The sequence below is a fragment of the Triticum dicoccoides genome, chromosome 2B (assembly GCF_002162155.2).
Source record: "Triticum dicoccoides isolate Atlit2015 ecotype Zavitan chromosome 2B, WEW_v2.0, whole genome shotgun sequence".
Taxonomy (NCBI): domain Eukaryota; kingdom Viridiplantae; phylum Streptophyta; class Magnoliopsida; order Poales; family Poaceae; genus Triticum; species Triticum dicoccoides.
The window spans coordinates 115,355,434-115,374,720 of NC_041383.1; the positions used below are offsets into that span (position 1 = coordinate 115,355,434).

The 19,287-nt window shown below is 45.6% G+C and overlaps 1 protein-coding gene across 6 annotated transcripts in view; it reads right to left on the bottom strand.

Annotated features, from left to right (window-relative positions):
* Nucleotides 1-3,056: 3,056 nt before the first annotated feature.
* Nucleotides 3,057-19,287, bottom strand: part of LOC119362464 — an 18,472-nt gene continuing 2,241 nt past the window's right edge. Inside the window, exons 2-5 of one of the 6 annotated variants that reach the window (XR_005173411.1) lie at nt 18,220-18,315; nt 17,829-18,129; nt 3,714-3,980; nt 3,057-3,613 (exon numbers count right to left, since the gene is read on the bottom strand). Coding sequence is in view for 4 of the 6 variants with exons in the window: in XM_037627685.1 (XP_037483582.1) it covers nt 17,656-17,740; nt 17,829-18,129; nt 18,220-18,315 (482 nt within the window). In the remaining 2 variants the exon portion in view is untranslated. Of the gene's footprint in view, nt 3,614-3,713; nt 3,981-4,115; nt 8,709-10,987; nt 11,705-12,912; nt 13,880-17,066; nt 17,741-17,828; nt 18,130-18,219; nt 18,316-18,364; nt 18,652-19,287 lie in introns of those variants that run through there. The other 5 variants (XR_005173410.1, XM_037627688.1, XM_037627686.1 and 2 more) reach the window with 5 other exon arrangements.

Sequence of the window (19,287 nt, forward strand, 5' to 3'; positions counted from 1 at the left end):
ATGCCTGCAGTGGTGGAGGAGTGGATGCAGTCACAACAGCAGCGGAACCGGTCGATGAAGAGCCTGAGGAAGCCAAGAGACGCTTGAGCCTCACAATGTCCTGGTCGGTGAGTGACGGAGTCGAGGAAGATCCAGGAGTCCCACTGGAAGAGGAGCGCCTCTGGTCTCGCTTCTTCTCACGGCAATCAGACTCTGGATGGCCTGGCCAAGAGCGGTAGCCACAGAAGGTGTCATGGCGCGACCGGCCCCTCTCAGTATAAGCAGGACGACCCACCCCCCTGAAGGTGTGGGTAGGAGCGGTGGAGCGGGGAGCCGAGCAGACAACACCGGAGCCCGAGCAGCCAACACAAACGGGACCACCAGCAAAGCGGTAGAACGAAGGCGGGTCTCCTCAGCACGAAGCTCGGCAAGCACCTCCGAGATAGGAACATGACCACGAGCAAGCAAGTGAGCACGTTTGGGCTCAAACTCAGAGCGGAGACGAGATAAGAACTCATGAACCCTCTGAAACTCCAAGTCAGACCGCGTAGTCTGACAGCAATGACAAGTTCCACAAACAACTGTCGTCAGTGAGTCAAGCTGACGCCAGATGGCAGAGCACTGTGAATAGAACTCATCAACAGACGAGTCACCCTGTTGAAGAGCATGCTCCTGACGCACCACAGAGAGGTATAGAGCATCGCTAGAGGGCTAATAGCGCTGACAAAGATAGGACCACATTGCTGCAACAGTGCCGAGACCCATGAACTCCGAAGCAAACTGAGGGAGGACACTCGCAGTGAGAATAGCAGCAGCTCGAGCATCATCATTGCACCACTGAGTGTAGGCAGACAGATCATCCCGGTAGACAGAAAGAGCATCAGAATAGGCGGATACCTGCTGATCATAAGCGTCAACTGCAGCATCATCCAGAGCCTTGGCTGCATCCCGATCAGCCTGAGAAGCATCAGCAGCAAGCACCGGTGGTACCGGCGGAACAGGGGCCACCGGAGCAACAGGGTAGGGAGGACAGGGAACCTCGCCAGAGAGAACGCCCCACAGCAGAAGGCCCCGCATAGGATGCGCATGAAACCCAAAACTCAGCATAGTTGGTGCCATCGAAGATCACCGAGCACCGAGGAACGGCGACATAGCCCGAAGAAGACATGAGGGAGTCTTTCTTCTGCTTCTCTGTTCTTTTGGTCAACGAACAGGCAGACTGGATCTGGATCGGGGGCAAAGGAGCGCTCGCTCGTGCGCTCGCACCAGCGGCCGGGCAGAGGAGCGCTCGCGCGTGCGCTCGCACCAGCGGCCGGCCCAGCCGAGCGCCGCTCGCTCGGAACAAGGTGAACGAGCCCCGCACGCGCCTGAAAGGGGAGCCGGGCCTGGGAGCCGACTGCCGGACGAGAAAAGGAGCGACGACGGCGCGGCAAGCGGGCCGAGACGACGGTGGCCGAGCAGATCGGAGGCAGCGGCGACCCGACGGGGCAGCAGTCGGACAGCTGCTACGGGGGCAGCAGCAGGGAGGAGGCCCGGACGAGCCGGAGACAGCTCCTGCCTGACGGAGAAGGCAACGAAGGGGTGATTCCGGGCCGGGGGCTGGAGGGGAGACGACCGGAGACAGTCCACGGCGGCCGGAAAAGGGGCAGGCTAGGTACAACGCGCACGGAGTTGCAACGTGCAGGAGAAGGAGGAGGCTAGCCCGGCGTCTGATACCATATTGGATAAATGAGCAACTAGCTTTACTGAGGGCCAAAGGCCAGTACATATACAGATGTGGTAAAGTGCAGAAAAGCCCCTTATACAATGGGGATTTACACAAGTAACTATACACATCTAACAGTACTAACTTAACTGCAATGTATCACTTGTGTCAAAAACTATTTGAATCGCGTATTTGGTATCTATGATATCAAACCTTTGTGTTCTTTCAATATATATACACTCAAAAGCAAGGCCATTATATGATAAAAACCCACGTGCACTCCTAAGTTTATCAAAATAATTGCTTTCAGTTCATAGTGGGCTTTCGCCTTTCCTACACAACAAACAATCCAAAATATTTCTACATTGATTCGAGCAATTGATAAACAAGTATACATCAAAACCGTATGCTAAAAAAAGGCAAAGGGATCTCTTTTAGTTCTTGGTTCAAGTTTGTCTTGCGCGCCAAATGGCACGACAGGTCATCTAGTAGAGAAGAAAGCCAACATGTTTGTTGTCGCGTTTTAGAAATAAACACTCCATAAGGTTTTTTTTTTTCTGTCTAGAAGGGCATATGTTATTGGCTATTTGGTTTGAGCATACAAAGTCGTATTAAATCAGCGACAATTAATATAGATAAGAGGGAGTATAAAACTTTCTTGGTAATTTACTTCTTCAGTAGTAATAGGAAACATTTCATGCACACTAACTCAGCAGCATCTAAATGCTGGTTCAGTAGCATATACAGAAAACAGAGAGCCTGCAGAACTTCGATAACAGCACATCACATGCCAGATTGTTTGCTCAGAAAATAACACCAACAAATTCCATATCAGCTGATGGAAGCCTATAATTACAGCTCTTCTACACAGTGTATCCTACTCCTTTTTGGGAATCTTATCACTATCAGACCTGACTGGTGAATTGGTGATCATAGTGCTCCACCAGTGCAGAACAACCCAAGGCAGCCAAGGTAAGGGCCTGAGCATGAAGCCTGATACGGTAGAAGAATCTAATAATGTTAAGTATGTGTACCTTTTTTTTTTGGCGAAATCAGTATGTGTAGCTTCATCGTGCAGCAGCGATAATGATGCATCTTCCAGGTTTCTTTGCAGTCAAAACATATAAGATTCGACTTTATGGAAAGGTCAAGTAACAATACAAACAAAAGAGTGGAGACGTAATAACTCGAGATATTACTCTGCTGGATGAAAAAACTGAATATTGCGTATGCCTTAACGCAAAAACTGAAACCGAAAGGTGGAACTTGGAGAGGCAGTCGCCTTCAGCCTGCAAAAAGGCACAAAGGAGCGACCAACTCAATTCAGAATCACGGCGATTTAACAAAATTTAGATCCTCTACAGGTCTGGAGCAAAACTGTATGAATAACCAAGCACGGTCTGAAGCATAACATGTTGGCCTTGTGGCACCACAAAAGAAGCCCCAAAACAAAATGAATTCCTTAAAACGTATATACAACCGAGCAAATGCTGGCACTTTCATGTATTAAGCAGGGATAAAACCGTAGTACCAGCTGATCAGCAGAGGATGATCAACAAGGAGAAACTAAGAACACAAGAAAAAACAGAGGCCAAACAGGGGCCAGATGCTACTAGCTAGCTAGCCGATCAGCAGAGGATGATCAACAAGGTTGCAGCCAAGTTGCGCCGGCGATGCGCCACTGATGAAGCGCCCTCTGGATCGCGCACAACATCGTTTACTGATGCCAGCTTCCTCCTGAAGACATGATTATTTCCCGGCCCATATCTCCCAGGAAATGAGTATCAGCACGATAATGATGGCCTTTCACAGGGACGTGATCGTAGCACCCTGCGGCCATGTCTCTGGGCTGAACGCCTCGCAGCCATACCAGTTGACATGGCAGCAAAGTAGATCACATGAGGATGATGTTCTGAAGTGAAAGCAAACCTGTCCAGAAAATGCATAAAGTCAATTTTTGATACTTACAAAAAAAAAACACTTCAGGATGCCAATCCTGTATATAACATGATCTATGATAGAAGTATACCTCATAAGAAGTACAGCGATATCCTTTGTGCAGGTACTAGCTCATGCTTAACAAGACAACGACTAACCAATTCACATCTTGGAAATCAATGCCGGCCTTTAGCTTGCTTGTTGTGAGCATTCTACATTGATCATTCACCTCCTCGCTGCAAAGCGAGATGTCCAACTCTTCGAGCAAAGGTGGGAGGCCCGCTTCCGGCAGCCTTGACACAATCGGATATCTTCATATCTTCAACATCTCCAGGGAGAGATGGTCGTGCAACTATATCTGTATGTCAGCAAACAGATCACGTCAGGATAAGGTTCTGAGGCGAAAGCTAGCAAACCTGTCGATGAACTGGCAAAAGAAAGCAACGCTGTATTGTAAACTCTGGCAATAGCATGATCTATGATAGAAGCATACCTCAAAAGCAGTACAAGTGTACAACTATATCTGTTGTGCACGTGTTCTTAACAAGCCACCGAGTAATCAGTTCACATATTGGTTGTCAATTTTGACCTTTAACTTGCTTGATGCTAGCGATTTGGATTGAAGTTTCAGCTCCTCACTGCCACGGAAGATTCTCAACTCCTCTAGAGAAGGCGGGAGACCCGGCAACCCTGAGATGCTCGGACAAAATGAAATCTCCAACACCTGGAGCGAGCCAAGTCTGTGCACGCCTGCAGGAAGATATTTGAGATACATGCAATCCTCAAATCGGAGCTCTGTGAGGGAACCGAGGAGCAGAAGCTCTGTCTCTTGCTCATCTGTTAGTCTTTCCGCTGTCGTTTCTTTCAACAAACCACAAAAAACTAGGCGCTGGAGTGATGTGAGTTGCTTGCAGAACGGTGTGGCAAGGAAAGAGAAGTCACTGATTCCAAGAAATTCTAGTTGAGGGCATAATTCGCAGTCCTGCGCTGGCAAACCCTCCAAATATGAATGCAAGCCAGGGCAATCACGTAGATACAGACGCCTGAGGCTGCCAAGGGATTGAAAGCCCTCTAGTGTACAGAGTGAAGAACATCTCAGAATATCCAACTCTTCCAGTGCCGTGCAGAAGTACAGGTCTAGAGATTCCAAATATTGGTTGTCACGGAGTTCCAACTTCCTGAGTGATTGTGAGCCCTCTAGCACGCAGACTGCAGCTTCACGGATGACCAACTCTTCCAATGCCGTGCAAAAGTGCAGCTGTAGGGATTTCAATTTTGGGACATGCACCACTTTCATATCCCTGAGGGAACGGCATTGCAAGACCTCTAGTATGCCGAGCGATTCACAGTCATATACCCCCAACTGTTCCAGTGCCGTGCAGGAATTCAGTTGTAGAGATTCTAAATTTGGGCAGCGACGTAAATCCAATATCATTAGTCCTAGCGCATGTTGCAGAATCAGAGATAGCCACTGCCACGTTATTCCACATGAAAAAATCTCTAAACATTCAAGAGATGGGAGGGCATTCCAATTTACAGCTGTTAAATCTTCATGGCTATCAGCTTGAAATAAATCTTCATGGGTATGGTCTGGTGGAACATCGAAACCAAAAAGTCCTGGACAGTCCACTATTCTCAGTGTCTTTAAGGATACAAGTTGACTTAATCCTTTGAATGAAATATGCGTCAGATTTCGGCAACGACCTATTATCAACTGTGTCAGGAACCTTGGATTATGGAATGCCAAAATATTGCCATCTAATACTGACAGGTTATCAGAAAACCTGTAAAAACTACCCTCTTCATCAGAATCATATTCAGAATCAGAATCAGAATCATCCACCTCAGGATCCTTGCCGATGGTTAAACTTCCGCAGGACCGTAAATCTATTCCTGGAAATTTTGAAACTCCACTCATGGAAATTCTAGAAACGGTACTTGAAGATGGTAAAGGGTGTGGTACCGGCAAAAGAGGACATTTGTGAATAATGAGTTCACGAAGACGTGGTAACCATGGCTTCTGCTCAATTTTAAATTTATGGCTGTTCCCAAACAGATCAAACACCTTCAGTGCAGGGCATTTCTTAATCATCAGAACCCTTAAACAAGAGTTCAAGTCCCTCAAGGAAATACAGGAGCATCTCTCCAACTTTGGCATTTTAATTAACACCAACTCCTCCAACGAAGGAATGGATACTTCTTTTACTTTTGGCATGTTGCTCAAGCTTAACTTTATAAGAAACGGAAGCCTTTCAACAGATGGAAGTATCTGCAATTCTCCACAGTTCTCTAAATGAAGGGTCTGTAAAGAGGTTATTGGTATGTTGCTGGCAAGCCAAGATGGAGAGGAAGCACCATTGTATCCAAATATCTGCAGATGCTTTAGATTGTTATGTGGTTGAAGACCCTCAAGTACCTCTGTTCGCAAGCACTGCTCTGTTTGTATGCTGGTAGAAGGTTCACTATGCAAAAAGCTTTTCCAGAACAAGTCCCGGTCGCTTGACCAGGACAAGTGCAGCTTTTCTAAGTGACATTTGTCTTGCAGTCCTGCCCCACAAACCTCCTCCAGAGTTTTAACGTTTTCAAGCTGAGAAATCCCTAGTTGAACAAGATTGTTCATGGATTTAAGTTCTGTAATCTGAAAGCCATTACAATCTTCTAAGCTGAAATTGTTTAGTTTCTGAAGTGAGGTCAGTTTGCCAACTCTAGCAATGGAAGCCGCGGCAAGATATTGCAAGCTCACAAGATAATTGATGCCATGAGGTCCATTAAGGGTAGTGTTTGATCCGACATCTAATGTTTGAAGATGGCAAAACTTGCTCAAAACTTGAAGCACATCTCTTTCACTGCAACCAACATTAACTTTTAGATAACGGAGATGAGTAGGATTTACCAAACTACACACAGAACGAAAATCATCTGGTGTAGCAGACATTTGCAGCAGGCGTAAATTATGTGCCTTCCGGAATATATTTTGGAAGGATTGGAAGAAGGAAGACTCGTACTGCCCAATTAAGATAAATGATCTCAATTTTGTGACTATTGATGCAATTGTGTCTCGCATATTTTCTACATGTATGTTCCTATGCTGAAGTCCGTTGAATACTATTGACAAATGTTGTACAGTTGGCAATATATCATTGCATTCTAGACCATCTATAATTGCACAGTCAGTTCTTGAAACCATCCTTGCAAAATCATGCATATGACCACACACGACATATGAATTTCTTCCAACTTGCTGAAAGTAGCCCACGTTCACCAAATCTGCCAAATAGTCCATTCCTATCTCCTCCAGTCTCTTACTTGAATGACTCGGGTTGATAAATCCTTGCGAAATCCAAATACGGACTAACTCCTCATCAAGAAAGTCATGGTTCTCGGGGAATATAGAACAATATGAGAAGCATTGGTGTAGATGGTAAGGCAACTGATCATAGCTAAGCTTCAAAGAAGACATGATGCCTCCACCGAGCTCCAGCAATTTCCAACCTTCTTCCTCGAGAACTTTGTTCCAATGATCAACAGTAAGATCAACTCTTAATAGTCCCCCTGCAGTTACTGCTGCTAATGGGTTGCCTTTTAGCTTGCCTGCTATTTTCCATCCAATGCTTTCTAGCTTTCCATACCCTTCACAGTTCTCATCACGAAATGCTCGTGCTTTGAGCAGTGACCAAAAATCGTCTTCTCCCAGAGCACCTAACACAATTGGTTCAGTCGTTCCTATCCTTTTTGCAACAGAGAGATATCTGGTCGTTACAAGGATCACATTGCCATTTGCATTGTCTGACTTGAAAGGAGCCAGTATCAGGTCCAGTTTGCCATCGTTCATGCCATCCCAGACGTCATCTAATATAAGTAGAACCCTCTTTGATTCGATATGAGTTTTCAAGACCTGCTGGAGTTTGTCAAGGCTGCATAACCCTTCGTGCTTTTCTCGAGGGACAATATCTAACATCTCTCTTGTGATTCTCATTTCATCGAAGCTGTTAGACACCCACACCCATATGCTGTGGTCAAACTGGTTTTGCACTTTCGGATCATTACATACAGATTGTGCGAGAGCTGTCTTCCCAGCACCTCCAATGCCTACAATAGGCACGACAGTCACACTGTCAGATTTCCCAGCAGTAATCACCTTTATGATGGTGTTCTTCTCTTTGTCTCTCCCATACACTTTGCCTTGAAGAAGACTTGATGTTCTTCGGCATGGATCTGAGGCTGTTCTTTGATGGAGAACTGAACTTGCACCAGAGTGTGACCCAAACATGTTGAGATCCTTTGTCACATTCCCTCGGATGCCTTGCAACTGATGAGTTATTCTCAGTATCCTACTGGAAATTTCGTCCTTATTCCAAGGGTGAGCAACAGCTGCGGTGATCTGTGTTCGCTCTTGGTTCGTTGGTCTGCTGGATGAATTAGCGAGGGTAGCATTTTCAGTAGCATCGTTTATGCTGCGAGAAAAAAAAGAAGGTGGGTACAGCGTCCCCTCAAGTTGAGGTACGACGCTTTCCGCCATCACATGGTAATCAGAGCCATTCTCTTCCACATCGTCTAGATCAAAACCTCCACCAGTGCAATCATGTCGTCCTCCTCCGGCGCTTCCCAGCTTGGTCTTAGTGGCCAGGTTACAGAGAAGCTATCCCGCACAAATTACATCCTCTGGCGCACGCAGGTCACACCGCAGCTCAGAGGTGCAGACGTCTTCGGCTACGTCGACGGCAGTTCACCGGAGCCGGCCATGATCCTCTCCACCAAGGACAAGGATGGGAAGGAATCCACCGAGCCAAACCCTCTCCATCCCATCTGGGTGCGGGAGGATCAGCAGGTGCTTGGGTACCTACTGAACAATCTCACCAAGGAGGTGCTCGTGCAGGTGACCGCGATCACCACGGCGCACGGGCTCTGGGCGACGCTGTCAGGCATGTTCTCCTCACAGTCGCTTAGCTGCATCAACAACATCAGAACATCTCTGGTGAACGCCCAGAAGGGCAACAAAATCGTCACCACCTACTTTGCCGAGATGCGCGGCTTCGCTGATGAGCTCGCCGCCGCCGGGAAGCCACTCTAGGATGATGAGCTCATCTCCTACATCCTCCACTGCCTCGACTTGGACTACCAACCACTCGTCTCCGCCCTCGACGCACGCACCACTCCGGTATCCCTTGATGAACTTTTCTCCATGTTAAGCAAATTCGATCAGAGGGTGGCGCGGTACCAGGGATACTCTCGTCACCACGGTCCCCCTCGCTCCAAAGGAAAGCAAGGGAGTGGCGGCAGCAATGGTGGCTCCAATTCTCGCAGCGGGCGTCCCATCTCCACCAACAATCGGGGCCCCCGCGGCGGGTCCAACAAGTCTCGTCCCGACGTTGTACGATGCCAGATCTGCGGCAAACCAGGACATACAGCAAAAGATTGCTGGTACAGGTTCGATGAAGATGAAGCCTCCTCTGAAGATGATGAAAAAATTGCTGATGGTGTTGATGGTTCGTACGATGTCGATACCAACTGGTATCTTGACAGTGGCGCCACGAATCACCTTACCGGCGAGCTAGAGAAGGTGACCCTCAGGGAGAAGTATCATGGCAAGGTCCGGATTCATACCGCTAGTGGTGCAGGTATGAGGATACGTCACATTGGTCATTGAGTTGTTACTACCCCGCATCGTAAAATTCATCTTAGGAAAAACTTGCATGTTCCTAGTGCCGACAAAAATCTTCTATATGTTCATAGAATTACTCTTGACAATCATGTCTACATTGAGTTTCATCCTTTCTTCTTTTTTTTATCAAGGATTTGGCTACGAAGAAAACACTCTATCGAGGTAGATGCGTTCGAGGTCTTTACCCGTTGATTCCGGAGCTTAGAACATTCAATAAATAAGCTTGTGGTGCTATCAAGCTTTCGTCCACACATTGCACGATCGTTTAGGACATGCTTCATTTTCCTTAGTTGACCGTTTGCTTAAAAAGAATAAGCTCTCGTTTGTTGGTGAGCGCAATGTTGAGACTATTTGTAATTCTTGCCAAAAGGCAAAGAGTCATCAATTACCATATCCCATCTCAACTAGTGTTTCTACTCAACCGTTGCAATTAATTTTTTCTTATGTGTGGGGGCCTGCCCCCAGCTTTGTTGGTAGACACACATACTACGTAAGTTTCATTGATGATTATAGCAAATTCTCTTGGATCTATCTTAAGAAAAGATCCGATGTGTTTCAAGTTTTTCAAAACTTTCAAGCACTTGTTGAAAGAAAGTTTGATCCCAAAATTCTTGCGGTCCAATCTGATTGGGGAGGGGAGTACGAAAAATTAAACTCCTTCCAAAATCTTAGCATCTCCCATCATGTGTCATGCCCCCATGCTCACTAACAGCAGCTCTGCCGAACACAAGCATATGCATATAGTTGAAGTTGGTCTTGCCTTGTTAGTTGGTGCCTCCATGCCTCTCAAATTCTGGGATGAAGCTTTTCTGACTGTCGTACACATTATAAACATGCTCCCTAGTCGTGTCATCAACAATGAGACTCCCACCGAAAGACTCCTCCACACTAAACAAAACTATTCCTCTCTCCGTGTCTTTGGTTGTGCGTGTTGGCCCAATCTTCGGCCATACAATAAACGCAAGCTCATGTTTCGCTCAACACAATGTGTGTTTCTAGGGTATAGACGTATAGTGCTCAGCATAAGGGTGTAAAATGCCTTGATATTTCCACTGGACGTGTCTATATATCTCATGATGTCGTATTCGATGAGACAAAATTTCCCTTTGCTGACCTTCATCCCAATGCCGGTGCTATGCTTCGCCAAGAAATCCTTCTCTTGTCACCTCATCTAGCTGGTTATGATCAAGGGGGAACTAATAACTGTACTGATCATATGCTAACTAACCCTCCTAACCATATGCATGAGTCTTGTGATGACACACGAGCCCATAGCAAAGAAAACAGATTGGAAAACGGTGTAGAAAACGATGCAGAAATCTGTCAAAACGAGCCATATTACATGTGCCGCAACGAAGGAGGCAAATCTTCCTCGGGATCCGCTCTGGAGCAGAGCAGGCGATCCGCCGCGGGATCCGTGTCGCCAGACGCAGCACCAGGCGCTGCGCCAGGCGCGCTAGCACCCGCCTCCATGTCGAACGCGTGACCGACTGCGACTGGGAGCGGGATCTCCACCGGCCCGCGCGAATCACCTGCTGCCACGCGGCAGTTGGCGGTTGGCCCGAACAGCACGCACTTCAGGAGCCAACCCGCTGTCTACACACGCTGAGGCATGGCTCGCCCGGCAGGTGCGGGGCCAAGCGCAGGCTCATGCGGCCCTACAACGCCCAACCGGCTGGGATCTTCTGCGCCATCCGCCTCTTCTGAGCAGTAGCCGCGTGCCATAGAGGATCACGCCCATGTGTTTTAAGGCGTCCCGCCTTGGATGCTTAGGCGATAAGGCGCCCCCCAGCGCCTTACAAATATGCCCACCTTAGGCGCTTAGGCATCCGCCTTAGGCGCTTAGTCCCCACGTTCAGCCTGCCAAAGCTGCTGGTGCAGGCGAATATGCCTCGGGATCGGGTGCAGTTTTGTCCTCTGATCGGCCCATGGGATCTTCTGTGATGCAAGATGATCCTGTCTCACTACCACGGCGTACACGACTACAAACAGGGGTAACTAAACGTATCAATTACAAACACATAACCAAGTATGGTATGATTTGTTCTACAGGTGAACCAGGCAAGCCCAATACCCTTGAGGAGGCTCTTGGTAATGAGAAGTGGAGGAAGGCAATGTATGAAGAATACATGGCATTACAGAAAAATAAGACATGGCATTTGGTTCCTCCACAACAAGGTAAAAGTCTTATTGACTGCAAGTGGGTCTTTAGGATCAAAAGAAAATCTGATGGAATAATTGATCGTTACAAGGCAATACTAGTTGCAAAAGGCTTTGAACAACGGTATGACATAGACTATGAGGACACCTTTAGTCCAGTTGTAAAATCTGCCACTATCCGTCTTGTTTTGTCCATTGCTGTTTTCAAGGGATGGAGCCTTCGACAGCTAGACGTACAGAACACGTTTCTCCATGGTGTTCTGGAAGAGGAAGTTTACATGAAACAACCTCCTGAGTTTGAAAATAAACATGCACTCTCTCATGTATGCAGGCTTGATAAAGCATTGTATGGATTAAAACAAGCTCCAAGGGCATATGGTATTCTCGTCTTAGTAAAAAGATGCAGACACTAGGCTTTGTTCCTTGAAAGTCTGACACCTCGTTGTTCATTTACAATAAGTCCAATACATCCATATTTGTTCTCATATATGTTGATGATATTATTGTCACAAGCTCCTCTCACTACTAGGGAAAACCTTATACACAGAACTTTAGCAGTAGCGTGGGTCAAAAAAGAACGCTGGTGCTAAGTAGCAGTAGCGCGCCTGAGTAAACCGCGCTGCAGATAAAGATCTAGCAGTAGCGCGTCTGGCTGTAAACACGTTACTACTAAAATTCCCACGGCTTAGCCGATAGGCTACACATAGTAGTAGCGACCTATGACGAACCGCGCTACCGCTACTTTATTTATAGCAGCGTGTTTTAATACAAACTCGCTACTGCTAAAGGTTATAAAATTAAATGAAAAGAAAGTAGAAAGGTAATTGAAAATGAAAGAAATAGAATAAGGTGAAAGGAAAAAAAATAAAATGTGAAGAAGACTAAATGGAAAAGGGGAAAAAGAGAAAGGAGTAGCAGTAGTGTGTATCACAGAACACGTTGTAGCTAAGATAGCAGCAGCGCTTTTCCTGGAAAACGCTACTGCTACTTCTGACTTAACCACGGGGTTCGTCCTTCCCCACGCGGCCACTTCCCCCAAATCCAACTCTCTCCACTCTCGCCGCCGCCGTCGCCCGTCGGCCGCCGTGCGCTCTCCGCACCCTCTACGCCGCCCCGACCCCAGATTCAATGCCGCCCCCGCCCCCGACCTCAACGCCGCCCCGGACGCCGCCCCCGACCCCGACCTCGACGCCGGCCGCCATCCGCCGCGCGCCCGAGCCCTGACCCTGACCTCGACGCCGCCCTGCCCCTCCCTCGTCGCAGGCACCCGAGGTGAGCACGCCGGCTCCTCCCTCTCCCCTACCTCTGCCTAGGGTTTCTTTATATTTTAGTTGCATCAAATTAGTTAGGGTTCATGTAAGAGTGGAAACAAATCGGATGCGGATGCGGCTCAAATGAGTTAGGGTTCATATAAGGGTGAAAACGAATCAAATTTCTAAGATGAATCATAAAACGAGTAAAATTTGACCACTTATCTCTACTATTAAAGGGGGATCGAACGTCGTGATGGTTCGACCTCCTTCAATCCCCCTCCTTCGCTCCTCCCCTCGAGAAATCCCGCACCTAAAAGATCGCTAGAAAAGAATCCACGTTCACAACCAACCAGCCTCCCACCCCCTATGATTCCCACTTTTCAGGTAAGATAAAAAGAAAAAGAAAAAGAAAACGCTCCCACGATCCCTAAGGCGCCCGCTCAACACCCCCACGACCCTCCTCTTTCACTTCCTCTCACGAACGGCCTCCGTCTGCTCCGCCGCTGGTTCCCCTTCCCCATCTGCAGTCACACGCCCACACCACACCCCTGTTTCCTCCTTCCTTCGGGCGGTCACCTTTGCTCCTCCGCCTCGCGAACGGGGTCAGTCGATGTGGCCAATGGAGTTTGCGAGCCCCGGCAGGGCAGAGTCAACCGCCAATACACGATCCACCGGCACCCTCCGTCGCCCTCACACAGCGCCAGCCGCTTCCCATGTCTCTAGAGAGCATGAGTGGCCAGGGAACAATGGAGTAGCCGTGGCCTGAGAAAGAGAGCACAACGATGGTCTAATTCCTCTATGTCTATCCATGTTGCGTTGTGGTAATCTCTCTCTCTCTCTCTCCCTCTCTCTCTGGAACACACATCACACAGATTAATGAGGAGATGAATCAGAGCATCTCGATCATGATCCGTCTCTGCCTGGTGATCAACCCTCATCTGGTCTGACGTCCCAATCGTTGTCGTTTGGATCGATTTTCTTCAATTTGGCCGATAGGGATCGGAATGAACTGGAGGGATGATGTTCTTAGCATCCTGCTACAACGATGCGGATATACTCATTGATCTAGCCCCACTCGCCCCGACTGCCAGGACGCCCCCAAGTCGCTCTTCAAGCTGCAGGCACGCAATCCTCTGTTCCTCAACCTATTTTTCTTCTGCATTATTATTCACGTTTGGACACCTGCATGGTCAAATTAGAACACAAGTTGGTGTCCATAAGATTGAAAGCACATGTGGCTATGTGTGTGTAAGAGTAATAACGATAGGCAAAACCACAACAGAAGTATCAACCCATATATCTGGAACATCCTCTGTGCCTGTGCGTACAAAAAATCAGAGTCCCAAAAGCTGATGGCCAGGGCAAGACCGCTCGTCTCGGCTTCGCAGAATCGCAGCCGAGGGCGACGGTGACGGCTGCCAGCTGCTCGTGGGGCTAGCGGAGGGCGCGGCTGGGGCACGTGGTCGATGCTTGGGACATCTGCGGAGCGGCGTGCGCACGAGTGTAGGGCAGCAGTAGCCAGGGTGGCAGGAGAGGACCCAGGACACGTTGTGTTCATGTAGTTTTCCTCTTTGTATCCTCTAGCTCTGACTACGGTTTCCTCATGCATCCTGTAGCTCTAAGAATGACTTGTGCAGATAAAGATGAAAAATCTAGGGGAAGATTTTGGTGAGCAAGAAGAACAAGGTAATTTATTTCTGGTCAACAAAACAAGTTTGTTCCTACACTTTCATGTTATGATTAGTGCTTATTCACTAACAATGGAAGTACTGATGGGTATAGCATGGTCTGACCAAGAGAAAGAATACTTTTCTACAGGCTATTTTATTAATGATAATGATAAAATATCATCATGGAATATTAATATAAGATCATAGTACGTACTTTCTTTGCTTGATATATGTATATTACATTCTGTATGTATATGCTCATGCCATCAAAAGTCTTTATTTCCTAGAGATAAAACAGCTAGCTACATTATCACACATTTTATATGTTCGTTTACACTAATGATTCTAATATTTGTTTAGCAATCTTTTGCAGATTTTGAGGTTGCCCCATTCCATATTGTTGAGCTTCGTAAAAATGGAGAGGGGACTTGTTGCGGATTCATCATCTATGATCTCACGTTTCAAATTTCTCATTCCATTTTTTTCAAACATATTGAATGAGTTTGACTCTTAGTACTCTTACATAAGTGCCAACATTCATAATGTAGTTATACATGAGTTTATCATTATAATTCAAATACGGTTTTCTAATCTTTCACAAGTGCAACAAAACAGATAAGATATGCTACTGAGCTTTCATATTGGACCGTCAATGCTACTTATTGTAGATATGTTGCTACGCTCTTAAGCTTTCATATTAGGATTTTAACATTCCTTAAGTACTTCCCTTTAATTACTCCTAGCCTTCAAGGTATGATGATCAGGGTCATGTTTCACTAATTAACTGATGGGTTTGTGCAAATATTTTGGGATCAACTGAAAAGAAAATTCAACTTCTTGATTTCCCAATTTAGTGAACCAGATCAAAGAGTTGTGTAGCCATTAGATGGACAGCTTCATACTGGCGTAAGTATTCATGACGCTGTAATATAAGGCTTCTTTACCTTCTACTTATATTTGCTACTGTAAAGGAGAAACCATCTATCTTGGTGTGCCATTGTTTTTTTAAGGGAAGGTGTGTTATTGTTATATTTTGTAAATTGTAACCAAGCATATGAAAGATTTGGTATATGGTTCTGTTGGTCAAAAGTCATTATTCATGTTTCAAGGGGATGACATATACCTTTAAGCAAAACATGAAGCAGACTTTTGCTTTAGGTACTCCCTCCATGAAATATAATGTCCCTGACTTTGCTTCTGCGACTTTGGTCATTTCTATATACAAAAGTACATGCATTGGACATGTATAAATTGTATTGTCTTATTTTTCATGCAAAACAATTTTATTTCATATATGTTTATACTAATTTTGTAGACATACAATAAGTGATAATAATTATTAAAGTTGTGAGATGAAAATCAGATAAGTAGTATTAGAAAGGAGGGAGTACTATTTATTGGCGTCATTTAATATCTAAATATTTTGTTTCAAATAAACTGCCAAATTTAGTCATTAACTTTTCTTTCCTGTGGCATGCACGTGCCTCTAATCTTTATGGCGTTGACCGATGTACCTAGACTGTACATGGAATCCTAATGATCTTCACTGCCAATTACACCAGGTAACAGATTGCTTCAATAAATCTTTTGTCTGCGACGCAATTAAAATGGTGTGACGCGGACAAGGAAATGAATTGTAAAAGTAATAGAGTTGACACTTAAGTTTCTGATTCAATTTTAGTCTTTGAAAGTCATCATAAAAAACTTATTCATAAAACTTAGCGATCATAGAACTTCTATGATACGCCTAAATAAATAATGTATTTGCTATAACCAAACCGATCAGATTATCTTATACCCAAAGTAAGCACATCAAACATTGAATAGTGCAATGATTTGATTGGTTACATCATTATTTTTTGATATCTCCCGTGGCAATGCACGGGCATTCGACTAGTTTCACTTTATAGTTGGATAATTGAAATATCCGCTACCACTTTCCACCCCTATAGGTTCATCAAATTAGATGGTAATTAGGGCAGTAGTTGGACAGAAAACACGCTGCAAGTAGTTACCTTAGCAGTAGCGTGGTAGTGAACAAACGCTGCAGCTATTTGTACTAGCATTAGCGTGTGCGGGCACGCGTTACTGCTAAGCAATAGCTGTAGCGCCTTATTAGTAGCGCGCTTACCCGCGCTACTAATGAGCACAAAACCAGCGCTACTGCTAGGGTTTTCCCTAGTAGTGTCTAATGAAGCAATCACATGACTTTTGAAGGACTTAAGCACTGAATTTGCTCTCAAGCACCTTGGAGATTTGCACTATTTCCTAGGGATTGAAGTAAAGAAGCACAAGGATGGACTTCATCTCTCCCAGGAAAAATATGCAAATGAGTTGGTAAGAAAAGCTGGATTGCAAGGTTGTAAGCCTACACCCACTCCTTTGTCTAGTACAGAAAAGTTGTCTCTCACAGAAGGAACACTCTTAAGTTCAGAGGACAGTACAAAATACAGAAGTCTTGTAGGTGCACTCCAATACTTGACACTCACACGACCTGATATTTCTTTTGCTGTCAACAAAGTGTGTCAGTTCTTTCATGCACCAACCACAGTTCATTTGACTGCTGCTAAACGTATAGTCAGGTATGTGAAAAATACTATGAGCATTGGTCTTAACTTTAGCACGTCATCTTTCACTCTTGTTAGTGCCTTTTCTGACTCAGATTGGGCAGGATGTTTGGATGATAGATGCTCAACTGGTGGTTTTGCTGTATTTTTTGGACCCAATCTAATATCATGGTGTGCCAGAAAACAAGCTACAGTTCCAGGTCTAGTATAGAGGCAGAGTACAAGGCGCTGGCCAATGCCACGGCAGAAATCATATGGGCACAGTCCATTCTTAAGGAACTTGGTGTGAAAAGTACTCAAGCTCCTTGTCTGTGGTGTGATAATTTGGGTGCCACTTATCTCTCAGCAAATCCAGTCTTTCATGCAAGAACAACACATATTGATATAGATTTTCATTTTGTCAGAGAAAGAGTTGCTAATAAACTCTTAGGCATTCGATTTCATACACTCCAAGGATCAAATTGCGGATGGGTTTACAAAAGCCTTGCCTACACGAAGTTTTGGAGACTTCAAGCATAATCTCAACTTGATGAAGTTGTGATTAAGGGAGGGTGTTAAACATCAAACATACGTACATGACAAGGTTCAGAGGGAGTCCCGCACCATATCTTGTAGGTAGTTTGGGTTCGTTGTTAGCTAGAGTTTATCTTGTAATCTTATCTCTACCTTGCTTCCTCTCCAAGTTGTAATCTCCTGTAAACGATCTCAACTGTATGCGCTATCAGGGAGGTGCGCCCCTGCCTATAAACACGTACGGCGTCCCCTCGAGTTGAGGTACGATGCTTTCCGCCAACGCACAGTAAACACTTTCAAAGAACAGGAGGAGATGCCATCAATGTAGAATCAAGTATATAGCATTCCTAAAGCAATTCAAATTTAAGTTTGAAATCGTACCAGGTTGAATGGCTTGGCGTCTGGGGACGTGCTTCTCGTGTATTCTTACACTCGGCACTATTGACATGAGTTATCAAGACTCTTGTCCCTTGTGCACCTTTGTATTGAACTCTCTTTTTACAGTGTCTACATTCTGCCTGCACGGTCTTTCCATTATCATCTCTTATGTCTTCAAAATCATCCCATGCCTTGGACCGTTTTTTGCCACGACCGCTTCTTGGCAGTATATTATCATCGCCCCTCAATGTGCCATGATCTAGTTGTGCTACTTCATGCATGCCTTCAGGCTCCTGCAAAGTAACTGCGACAAAAGAAGAGGGCTATTAGCATGGTCCTGTTGGACAAGAAAAAGATTTTACCGAGGTTGAGTGGAGGTCGTTTTGTGGCTAACCGGGGGTAGTCATTGCAGCTGGGGTACAAGGCTGAGTGACATCGTCGGAGGCGAAGCAATTGTGCGTGTTGGACGAAGATGGCAGCAGGTGTTGGCCTGTTGGAAGATGGATACAACGTTGGTGACTGAAACAGAGCTAATTTGATGTTTTTTAGAAAACAATACTTGCTCGGTCTTGAACTGAGGCCCTTAGAGTCATACAACACGAGATCCAAGGTGCACACAACAAAGAGCAAGCACAAAAAAAAACTAAAAACAAAATATTCAATACAGGGTCACTAGTGACCAATCAAGCGTCGCGGCGCTGACCGAACAAGGCCTGGACATGTGAAGGCCGGTTGCTGGAGAGGTCTGCCATCTGCCAGCCTGAGCTGCATGAACGGATCGACGGTTGGCTCCCCTAGCTAACTAGAGATGATACCCTGCGTGTTGCTGCGGGTATTCATTGAAATTATTTCAATTAGACTTGATTGTATAAAACATTACTATTTCGATAACAATATAATAATAGAAACTTAATACATATATTTTTGTTGTAGTATAGTTGTAGAATATTTGTTAAATATAGGTAGCATGCATGGTGCATATTAAGATGCGTCTTTTTCATGAATGGTGGCATGGTGAGTTGACATAGTTGCTTATTGAGGGAAGTGCATGTTAAGATTAGGTTTTTGCCATGCATAGTGGCATGATGAGTTGCCATAGTTGCATGTGTAAAGAATTAGAGTTAGTGGAGATCAACTATTTAGGTATATAGGATTTGATGCTTGATGTGATCAACCACGTCAAAAGCTTGTGCTCGTCAGCCCAAAAAAATTGAATTCTAAGGGCAACTCCAGTTGATCCCAATAATTGTGTAACTCCCAAGAAGCTTCCATTTCGGGGTTTTAACCCACTCTAATCCAAACCCAAAAAGACTTTAACTCAAAAGTTTCTTTAGCTGACCCCGTAAACAACCCTCCCATGATCCCGTCACAATATATTGGCTTCCAACACTGCCACCGAATCCCCTCCCCAAAACTCTAAAATTGTGCGGGAACAAGTTTCCTCCCCCAAGCGCCACTGCCA